This window comes from Oncorhynchus clarkii, chromosome 17 (assembly GCF_045791955.1).
Source record: "Oncorhynchus clarkii lewisi isolate Uvic-CL-2024 chromosome 17, UVic_Ocla_1.0, whole genome shotgun sequence".
In the NCBI taxonomy this organism is placed as follows: Eukaryota; Metazoa; Chordata; class Actinopteri; order Salmoniformes; family Salmonidae; genus Oncorhynchus; species Oncorhynchus clarkii.
Genome location: NC_092163.1, coordinates 73,440,934 through 73,452,859, shown reverse-complemented (window position 1 = coordinate 73,452,859; position 11,926 = coordinate 73,440,934). Strand labels below are relative to the sequence as shown.

The 11,926-nt window shown below is 44.7% G+C and overlaps 1 protein-coding gene across 1 annotated transcript; it reads left to right on the top strand.

The window, feature by feature from the left end:
- The first annotated feature begins 389 nt into the window (after positions 1-389).
- LOC139371401 (coiled-coil domain containing 66) lies at positions 390-11,856 on the top strand. Its single transcript, XM_071111792.1, is given in 20 exon segments — positions 390-751; positions 1,027-1,088; positions 1,206-1,231; positions 1,345-1,741; positions 1,875-1,930; positions 1,932-1,987; positions 2,099-2,205; positions 4,616-4,746; positions 4,837-4,944; positions 5,079-5,210; positions 5,352-5,575; positions 5,675-5,759; positions 5,963-6,124; positions 6,362-6,527; positions 8,277-8,396; positions 8,602-8,826; positions 8,907-9,270; positions 9,872-10,092; positions 10,285-10,406; positions 10,609-11,856. Coding segments are annotated over 20 exon segments (2,850 nt in total). The 5' UTR covers positions 390-740; the 3' UTR covers positions 10,684-11,856.
- The last annotated feature ends 70 nt before the right edge of the window (positions 11,857-11,926 follow it).

Sequence of the window (11,926 nt, the reverse complement as noted above, 5' to 3'; positions counted from 1 at the left end):
GGCGTAAATTATGATTGTATACGAGTGTGTTTGCGTGTGTGTGTGTGTGTGTGTGTGTAGAGTCAATATGAAGATGTTTTCATGTTATGTGTGTGTTTGTAGTGTCAGTGCAGTGTGTGGAGTCATGTGAGTGAGCATCTTTATATATAACATATTTGGTGTACGTAGGGACAGCGCAACAATAAAAACAACATACACAACTAAGTCGTTTTTCTCAGTTTTCTCAATGCATTTGTAACAGCCTAAATATTACGAAACGTCAACTCGATCAAATAAGCCTAACGTAATACAATCTTTTTTTATTTATTTTTTTATTTTTTTATCTCATTCGGTCATATTTTGGGCGGGGTAAATCTCTCGCTTCGTCTCTTCCTCGCTTGTCCCGTATACCATCTAGTCAAACCCTGAGTTTTAAGCACAGGGGTTTACCACCGTAATGTCGGAAACGTAAAGTTAACCTATTTAGCAAGACGTATTCTGATTCGCAGCTCAATACAAACCTGTGAGTGATAAGCCAATCATTTATGTTCTCATTGGTCGTTGACAGCAACCAACATACACAATCAGAGATATTAGAAAAGGATCTCTGACACAATAAACATATCGAGAGGTATCAATGTTTAGCTAGGAGTTTGGGGAAACTGGACAATTATGACCTAGCAATGTTTCTCACCAAATAACTTTGCTAACCAAGATTTATGTATATCGTTCAGCCAGTTCAATGACAACTGTCAGCTAAAATGAATCTGGGGTGAGTAATGATTTTTCCTTTCACCAGTCGTGTTTAAAGTTAGCTAACGTTAGCTAACGAGCTTTGCAGTTGGTGACGTTAGCTAACGTTAGCTAACGAGCTTTGCAGTTGGTGACGTTAGCAAGATAGTTAGTTGAAGCTTGTAAACCAGCCATCAAAGTTTGGAAAGATAATTTGGCTAGCATAAAACTGTAATCTTAAATCTATATCTGCCTTATGTAGCAACATACCTAACGTTAGATCTATAGCTATTACCTTTTTGTTTTGGTGAACAGGGATGGTCTGATGTTCGAACTTGAAAATGGAAAGCCCAGGCTAATTCTAACCAATCATCATGGTAGGTATCATACCGTTCAGTTAAACTTTAAGATATCATTATACATTACCATATACCTCAGAGGAATCAAAGCCGATTTTAACTTGAGTTGTCATTTATGTTTTGCCATGATTGTAGGTGTTGATACGAAGAATCCAAATAAGGTAAGAGAGTTTTCTGCTATCTAACAACCCTTACTTTTTGAACTTACGGTCATAAATGCATGAACTGTAACGTTCCTTGTCATTTTACTTTCCTTTTTATGATTTAATGTTAGATACTCTCTCGAACCAGACCACAAAATGCTCTCAACTCAAAGAAGTTTCCCGAACCAGTATCCGAGGAGCCTCTGAGAGTACAGAGGAAACGTGCAGAGAGGAGGAAGGCAGTCCCTATTACCCACACTGTGCCAGTCAAGAATGACACTCCAATGGTTGCATCCAATCATACAAAACCAAAGGCCAAGGGCAGCACTGACCACAATACCAAAGCCTTGGCCAAAGTGTCTTCAGCTAAAGGACATGGGCAGATAGCCACCGATAGACCTCCAAAGTCCACTGTGAAGGACAGTTTGGTCTGTTTGACCAATGAGCAGCTCCAACAGATCCTCAGCACAATCAACAACTCAACCATTCGCTCACAGGATCAGGATGTACACAGCCAGCCTCAAACAGGTTAGAGTGAGACGTTTACAATAATCCCAATTCAAGTGCAATTGGCTCTGTTAAATGAACCTGATGATGAAATTGAAGATGTACCACTACCATCTATGATGCATGTAGCTAACAGTGTTTGCATATTCCCAAGGAAATGAAGGGAACTCTAAAGAGGATTGCCTGTTGAATGGAACAGGGAGAAAAGGAAAGTGCTGCACATGTTAGTGGGAATGGAAACTCACAGGGAAAAAGCGAGGATGAAAGGTAATATACTAGGAGCACATTGTAGCCTATTTGACCACTTGACAGACACCTCTAAAATGTGAAATTGCAATTATGTTATGTATTTAGCATACTTTCTTTTCTACTGGACAGGTGGGTGATTTGTGGTCAACCATCTGGCCTGTTCAGTTCTCTGGGAGAAAGAGAGATGGACAAAGAAGCACTGGAGGCCAAGAGGACACAATGGAGGAAAGAACTAGGTACCAACTAGTGTAACTGGATCAATTTCACCCATCATATCAGGATATTATTTTTGACAATATACCGTGTCGTTTCGACTATCGCAATATTATTTGAGCTAATTGGCTGTACCTGCACCAAAAAATACATGCACTAAGTATTTTTCCTTCATAGCTTGTTCTCCATCTTTTTAAATATGGAACCAATTTGTTTTCAGCACTTTTATTTGCATAACTTGGGCTTCCGACTGGCACCGCCGTCTAAGGCACTGTATCACAGTGCAACAGTCCCTGGTTCGAATCCAGGCTCTTTCACATCCGGCCGTGATTGGGAGTCCCATAGGACGGCGCACAATTGTCCCAGCGTCGTCTGGGTTTGGCTGGAGTAGGCCGTCATTGTAAATAAGAATTTGGTCTTAACTGACTTGCCTAGTTAAATAAAGGTTCAATTAAAAAATGTTTAAAAAAAAAAAAATAGTTTTCTCATGGCTCTTATCCCTCTGCAGCAGACATATGGTGAGCAATATGTTTGGAACATCGATTTGCAATACATATACACTGAACAAAAATATAAATGCATCATGTGTTGGTTCCATTTTTCATGAGCTGAAATAAAAGATACCAGAATTTCCATACGCACAAAAACCTTTTTCTCTCAAATTTTGTGCACAAATTTGTTTACATCCCTTTTAGTGAGCATTTCTCCTTTGCCAAGATAATCGATCCACCTGGACAGTTGTGGCATATCGAGAAGCTGATTTAAACGGCATGATCATTACACAATGCACCTTGTGCTGGGGACAATAAAAGGCCACTCTAAAATGTGCAGTTTTGTCACAGAACAGTGCCACAGATGTTTAAGTTTTGAGGGGGTGTGCAATTGTCATGTTGACTACAGGAATATCCACCGTGGCTATTGCCAGAGAATTGACTGTTCATTTCTCTACCAAAAGCCGCCTACAACATTGTTTTAGAGAATGTGGCAGTACATCCAACTGGCCCCACAATCGCAGACCATGTATCACTCCAGGCCCCACAAACCATGTGGTATCACTCCAGGCCCCACAGACCATGTGGTATCACTCTAGGCCCCACAGACCATGTGGTATCACTCTAGGCCCCACAGACCATGTGGTATCACTCTAGGCCCCACAGACCATGTGGTATCACTCCAGGCCCCACAGACCATGTGGTATCACTCCAGGCCCCACAGACCATGTGGTATCACTCCAGGCCCCGCAGACCATGTGGTATTACTCCAGGCCCCGCAGACCATGTGGTATCACTCCAGGCCCCGCAGACCATGTGGTATCACTCCAGGCCCCGCAGACCATGTGGTATCACTCCAGGCCCCGCAGACCATGTGGTGTTACTCCAGGCCCCGCAGACCATGTGGTGTCACTCCAGGCCCCGCAGACCATGTGGTATCACTCCAGGCCCCACAACCGCAGACCATGTGGTATCACTCCAGGCCCCACAACCACAGACCATGTGGTATCACTCCAGGCCCCACAGACCATGTGGTATCACTCCAGGCCCCACAGACCATGTGGTATCACTCCAGGCCCCACAGACCATGTGGTATCACTCCAGGCCCCACAGACCATGTGGTATCACTCCAGGCCCCACAGACCATGTGGTATCACTCCAGGCCCCGCAGACCATGTGGTATCACTCCAGGCCCCGCAGACCATGTGGTATCACTCCAGGCCCTGCAGACCATGTGGTATCACTCCAGGCCCCACAGACCATGTGGACCTCCACATCTGGCTTTTTCACCTGTGGGATCGTCGGAGGGAGGTGCTGAGGAGTATTTATTACTGTAAAAGGCCATTTTGTGGGGGAAAACTCATTCAGATTGACTGGGCCTGGCTCCCAAGTGGGTGGACCTGGCTCCCACATGAGTGGGCCTATGCCCACCCATGACTGCGCCCCTGCCCAGTCATAGATTAGGGCCTAATGAATTTATTTAAATTTACGGATTTCCGTCTATGAAGTGTAACTCAGTAAAATCTTTGAATTTGTTTCATGTTGCCTTTATATTTTTGTTCAGTATAGAATCGTGAGAATCGCAATACTTATCATGTTGGCACCTAAGTATTGTGATCTAGTATTGTACAGTACCACAGCACACCATACAGCAAGGGGCTGGTTTCACTTTCAGTGCAGCATTTTTTAAAAACAATTCGTAACATATCATACGAGTTACACATTATTTCACATATCATACGAAATGGATGAGGTAGTGCACCATTTTCTGGGACCCATTTTGGCCCCTGAGCATTACTTTTAAACTACTGGCTTACATTATACAAGACCTCTGGAGCATCAATTTAATTGATTGATTGTTGGTGTCTGGGTATTGTGGTGTGCTACAGCTTTTCAGACATTAATGAAGTGATTTGATTGGCTTGATCTCTGTCTGATTAAGATGAACAGATGGCTCTGAAGAAACAGCAGAAAGACCTGAGCAGACCAGATGTCACGGCAGACCATGGCCCAAGGGGAAGGATGACCATCACATCCAAACCTGGTCCTGGAGATGGTCACATACACACCAGGGTAGGCAATGGATTTTTTTCTGCAAAAAGTTTTCACTGTCAATGTCTAAGAAAACATGTTTGTTGACAAGCTTCTGTGGTCTCTGGCCAGATGCTAGGAGGACCCGGTCTGGAGGACACAGACACACTGTGCTCCACTCAGAGCTACAGCAGTCACAGAGACCTCCCTTCTGCCATCAGATCTGCCTTCGTAGTGGGGGTGGAGTACCATTCACTACCATAATGTACCAAACACACATTTACTATTCGAGTTACAGGGAACAGGCCATCTCAACTGAAGGTTACAACAGAGTGCTGTTGTAAAGCTGCTGTTTTTGTGATTGTGATGTCCAGGAGGCCACCCCAGTAGAACATGCCTTCAGCGCTCAGAAGAAGGAGCATCATAGGAGGTGGCTGCAGGATCTGGACCGGCAGAGGGAGGAGGACAAGCTGCGACACCGGCAGGAGAAACAGTATCTTAGCCAAGTAACAGGCTGTTTTAATTGTTTAGTTGAATCGGGTTTGTTAGTGCCAGGTTAGAATTAAAATGTTTACCCCTGTAGGTTCCCAGACTTGAAAACAATGCTCAATAGCGTGTTTCCACTAATCCACCTCCCTCCCTCCCAGGCTGAGGACCATGAGCGCTGGGCCATGCACTTTGACTCCCCCCAGATGAGAGTCCCTCTCCAGGCCCCCGTGGCTGCAGAGAGGGGCGAGTCAGAGCCCCTCAGTCAACAGAGGACCCATTTTGGAGCCCTTTCTGTGGCCTGGGACGGAGCCAGCACCTACGGAGGGGACAGTCTTGGGAGAGCCAGCGTCGACATCACTGGAGGCTTCCCACAGAAGGCAAGGTGAGCCATCCAGTACAAGAGTTTTCCCCTAACCATCTGATCGGGAACAATTATTCATTCTATTCTGTGCTATTCTATGATGTATATTTCTTTGTTCAGCCATCTCCGTACGATGACGGCCCTACTGGACCCAGCCCAGATCGAGGAGAGAGAGAGGAAGAGAGTGAAACAGCTTGAGCATCAGGTATGAGTGGGATAACGGTAGAAGACCAAATCCTTTAATCTAATGTTTAATATTACGCAATGTGCTATGATGGACCCCAGGAATATTATTTTATGTCATGGCGTCAGCTAATGGGGATCCTAATAAAATTCAAATTCTCTTGGCCATTGAGACTCTTAAGATGATTGACAGTATTGTGGATTGGTTGTCCCATCCTGTTCCAGCGTGCCATCGAGGCTCAGGTGGAGGAGAGGAGGAGGCAGCGTGAGGCGGAGGAGGCCGTTCGCCTGGCTGTGGAGCAGGAGGAGGAGAGGAGGGTGGCGCAGGAGAGAGAGCTGCTACAGAAACAGTACCAGCTCGACACTCAGAGAAAGAGGCACACAGAGGTCAGAGCACATGGACGTTACACTTCTGAACATAGAGCTCATTGGGGATCTCTGCCAGTATATCAGCTTTAATGAAAGAGATGACTAGCAATCACAAATTAAGTTCTTTCCATTTTTCGAATTTGGAATTGTATTATAAGTTTTAGCCTACTCCTGTTGTGTTTGTCATGCATTATATTAACTGACAACAGATTGTGTTTGTTGGGGTCTCTGTAACACTTGTGGTGGTCCTTGCAGGAGCAGCACAGTCGTAAGCAGGAGGAGCTTTACCTGAGTGTTCAGCGGGCCCAGGAGGAGGCCCTGAAGGACAAGCACCAGCAGAGGATCAGAGAGCTGGCCAGGAAGGGACACGACGTCTCCAAGCTGCAACTCTCTCTGGAGGGGGAACCTGTCTCCTCACGGGGTGATTACAGTTACAGGGTGTCCGCAGGGCCTTAAATTCTGAAACTCATTTATCTGATTCAAAGGCCTTAATAAGTGTTAAAATGTCTTTCCATTCAGTTTTCAAAAGGTCTTAAAAAATGCAACGTAGATGACTACAGTGTTTCCGTTGTATTGTGCCGCTGCTTAATTGTTACCACGGGGCAAAACAAATAACAGTATTATGCATTAACCTGCTTCCTGCAAGGAAAGTATCTGCCCTGTCCCTGTCTCGCTGCTGGCGCTCACTTCCTCTCCCCCCTTTACACACTGAGTGAAGAGAGAGATGCGTTCTCATAAGCGCAAGCATACTGACAGTTGAGCAACATTTCGAGATTTAATTGCAGGAAAAACAACTACCCTTAATGTTGTTAAAAAATAAGATAGTCTCAGCTATAATCTAAATAAGTTCTCAAGTGTCAATATAGAGTTAATTACACCTTTTACAAACCGTGTGTAATTGAGATGATGTGCCAGCAGAACGGTGTGGAGCAAGCCATTTAAGGTGAATAGGCCAGGTAATGTAGGGCTATCTGGCATGTTTTTGTAGGACATTACATTTACTGTAAGGTCAATTGTATGGCTATCTAGAAACAATATCTTTAGTTAGCAATCTAGCAAATGTTTTGTGTCCCCACTTCCTTATGTGTTAAATGATGTAGCTATAGGCTTAGCCCAGGGCTCTCCAACCTGTTCCTGGAGATAGACTGTCCTGTAGGTTTCTGCTCCAACCTTAATCTAGCACACCTGATTGTAATAATTAGCTGGCTGTATCAGGTTAGTTACAACTGGGGTTGGATTGAAAACCTACAGGAGGGTAGCTCTCCAGGAACGGGTTTGGAAAACCCTGGCCTAGGACAATATGCACAAAAAACATGCAGTCAAATTGATCTCTAAAGAGAAAAACATATGACTATTCTGGATCCTATTTTGAAATGTTGCACGTCAAAATATCTAACTTTCTCTGAACATGTTAGATGAAATGTCTAACTTCTTTCATGTCTTACTTGGCACTGGGAAAAAGTCAGTCTAGAACCCTCACGCTTAGCCACCTTGCGTCAAAATATAGCCATTTGATACCTAATTCACTGAATGAGGGAATTATTTTATTTGACTTTTTGGTTGTAGGCTAATGTATGTTATGATGTTCTAGCATATTGCATCCAAAAGAGCTACGGGGTGTTGAAATTTGTTCCAGATTCTACAAATCAGCTGCTCAACGGGAACTTATGAAACTGACCCTGATGTGTTTTAGCAGTGTTGGATCAAAAGCCTGCTGACCCAGTGGCCTAGTTCTCTAGGGGAGTTGACCACATGTGCTTTATACAGTAACAGTGTTGTATATTTGACAAAGCTTTCTGGTTTCCTGGACAGGACTATAACTAGTTCTGGACTAAACTTTTTCAATAGATTATCTATTGAACATGGTGTTCAGTACAGGAGTAGCAGGGCCCGGGTAACCCTAAAAACATTTATTTTTTAAATTCCCTGGCGTAGCCTAATGGTTAGAGCGTTGGACTAGTAACCGAAAGGTTGCAAGATTGAATCCCCAAGCTGACAAGGTACAAATCTGTCGTTCTGCCCCTGAACAAGGCCATCATTGAAATTAAGAATTTGTTCTTAACTGACTTGCCTAGTTAAATAAAGGTAAAATAAATAAAAATTCAAACCCTGGGGTTCTAATTTTGTTATTTGATGAAAGCAAAGCAGGTTTTGATTGTTCTGTCTTTAGTCTTTAACACCAGCTCAGGACCATACCACTACCAGACAGGGACAGGAAGGGAGATGGACACCCTGAGAGAAGAGACTTGCAGCACCGCCTCCCTTAGGAAGGACATGGCAGTGAAGACTGGTAACATACATTACACTATTCCTCCTAGCATGTTACAGTTCGGGTGTGGTTAACTGAATTAAGATGTTTTATTGTGAGTGTTTATCTGAATTAGTGTCATGTACCGTGTACTATACAGGCATGTATCTACTACTCACCAAATCCCCGTTGTAAATAGGCATTCTAAAATGCCTGCCTGTGTGGTGTTCTCTCTGTGTCTGCATAGAGGTGAACCCAGCAGTCAGGCCAGGCTGCACGTACACAGTGGAGGCTCTAGGTAATCGAAGCCAGGCGGTGCAAACCCCAGACATCCCTGTAGAGTACAGACCTCCTCCTCCCAACGCCAAGAGGTGCAGGCAGGAAGCACAGCTGGCTCAGAGGAACCCTCCTGGCCCCAGGGCGGGGAAGGAGAACATTTGGCTGAACGACCTGGGAGGAGGAGTAGGAGGTGGTGTGTATTGTTTTTTTTACTATGTTTATGTGCAAAACTAATTTCCTCCTGGAGATTAATAAAGTACAATCTCATCTCAGGTGCAGGAGACCTGTACGAGGCCTTTGCCCGGACAGACCAAGGCCAGGGCCAGAGACACAGGGGAGGAGGTCGTAGGCCAGAGTGGAACACTCAGAGACCCAGTAAACCCTATGTCCCGGCATCAGAGCGCTACCCTGCAGGGCTACAACACACCAGGCAGGAGAGCCGCCTCCGCAGGCAGATGGAACTCATGACCATGATGGAGAGGAACACCATAACCCCTCACCCCCCTGACCCCGAACCTGACCTCAGGCCTGCTGACCCCTCGCCACCACAAGCCAACTACCCTGCTAGCACTGCACAGGGCAGGATAAAAAATGTCATCACAGGTGTGACACACGCCATGGCTGTTCACAGTGGAAGGTGAGTAGAAGTAAAGGCAGTAGTGTTCCATCTATAGCCTGATTAATTCAGACTGAACACCGTGTTTGAGATGAAATCATTTTCAACATTCCATCTGGTTAAACGAGGCTACCACATTCCGTCTGGTTAAACGAGGTCACCACATTCCGTCTGGTTAAACGAGGTCACCACACTCCGTCTGGTTAAACGAGGTCACCACATTCCGTCTGGTTAAACGAGGTCACCACACTCCGTCTGGTTAAACGAGGTCACCACACTCCGTCTGGTTAAACGAGGTCACCACACTCCGTCTGGTTAAACGAGGTCACCACACTCCGTCTGGTTAAACGAGGTCACCACACTCCGTCTGGTTAAACGAGGTCATCACACTCCGTCTGGTTAAAAGGGGTCACCACATTCCGTCTGGTTAAACGAGGTCACCACATTCCGTCTGGTTAAACGAGGTCACCACATTCCGTCTGGTTAAACGAGGTCACCACATTCCGTCTGGTTAAACGAGGTCACCACATTCCGTCTGGTTAAACGAGGTCACCACATTCCGTCTGGTTAAACGAGGCTACCACATTGTCAGATGTAACAGCATGATGTCTTGCGCCTCCAGAGTTCCCCCCAGATCCCCTCCAGTTCCTGCTATCAAACACCGCCTTCAGAACCAGTCCCGTGGCTCCCGCCTCCCTACACAGGCCCATGGTTCGCTCCAGGACACAGACCGCTCCCCTCCCCCCTCGGAGTACATCCCCTATCTGAGGACCGACGAGGTGTACCACATGGATCCCCGTGCCCCCATCTCCAGACCCTCCACACATCCACAGACACACACAGGTCAGAGGTCATTTTCACTGTTCTGAACCATGCTGCGGCTCTACTCTCAACACTGCAACTATGTCATGTTATTGTGGAGCCAAAGGCACATTTACAATAATGTAGAGTTATTGTGCATAGGGATCATCTCAGATTTATTCTGGGTATTGTCAGATATATTTTGTATATAGCGCTAGTTTCATATTCTGACAGATGGGGTCCAGTGCAGGCCCATTAGCCCTCCCCACCAGAAGGACCCTCTGCTCCACCCAGAGCTGCTTAGGAACACAGAGAGACAGCAGGCCATACTGAAGAGCCTCTCAAAGCTACGGCAGGTATCTGTATTACATCTATGTGTCCATTACACACAGTCACATTCTCTACCCTTCTCCTCAGTGCGCTCTCGTTCACTCTAAAAGTGAAAAGACAGTCCATTCCTTTTTTAAAGCCACGAGGGGGACTAAATGAGTGTACACTTCAGGGAACTTTAGTTTCACTTCTTTCATTCCTGCTCACAAGCACTGTGTTTGATTCCAGGGTTTGTTGCAGAAGCAGAAAGAGCTGGAGACAGGACTGAACCCTGTAATGATTGTTACTGAGGACCACCACTGACCTCCTCAACACGTGACCCACAGCCTCACGTCTAAAGGCACATAGACCTAGTAAACACTCAGGTTGTACAACTGATGTAAAATTGACAAAGGTTTGTGATAGCATTGTTGTGTTGAATGTGCTGTATCATCGCAGTGTGCACTAGGTTATTCTGAACTGGAACATACAGCACTTTACCATTTATGATTGAACCGACATCTTAGTTTGTGAAGAGTATTTAAATTTTAAGCAAATGTTGGCACTTTACTGACCACATGGGTTTGAAGAGTATTGTAGGTATTATATAGAATGTAATGGCCTGTGTGTGAGTGGCTATGATCGTAGTGTTGGTATTTGTGATCACTTGATATGTAGTGGTGCTTTTGCAGCCATAGAATAGAGTATGACAGTATGAGTCATAATACCCATAAAGCCTAGCGGTCAAACAGGGAAATGGGTCCATAGGGGATTTTAGAAACAGTTCAAAAGGGCTGTGTTTCGTGTAGTCTTACCCTGGCATGACGTTTTGATAATCATGTAAAACTCTCGGACAAGGACTTTATCAATATATTCTCCTGTATTTACCCCTCAAAATAAAATGCTAATTAGCTGCCATAAGAGTACAAATGCCATGATGATCTGGACCAGACTGCCAAATTTAAGAATCTTTGGATTAACTGTTAGCTAAATGTAGTAATGAATAAATTGGCTACATTTGGACTATTCTGTGAACTGTCTTGAATTGACAATACCGGTTAGCAAAAGTGAGCTAGATGACGTGCAGGAGTTTAGGAATATGTTGAATCACATGATATGTGATTGTAAATGTATAAGACCCTGTAACTGGTAATATGTTCCAAGTCAGTATCAATGTAGACAAATCGCTCTAACTAGTATTGTTGTTGAAGTCCCCTTGTCCAAGAGAGATTTACAGTTAAACGTCAGGGCAGGGTGAACCTGCACGAAACACAGCCCTTATTTTAAGTGTTTCTAAAATCCCCTATGGGGGAAAAACAATTGGAACCACTTTCCTTTTTGACCGCTAGGTTTTATGGGTATTCTGACACTTCCACTCTGGGGCTCTGTTACTAGTTTATTTACAAGCTTTGAAGGGACTTTCATCTAATGACCATGTGTATAAATTGTTATTTAAAATGTACTGTGTTGTGTGAATAAAAGTTTTTTTTAAATATACAATTATTTAAAGGGAAACTAAGGTCAATTTGTTAATGTCTGTATTAAGTCAGTCCTAGTAGAAATAGTT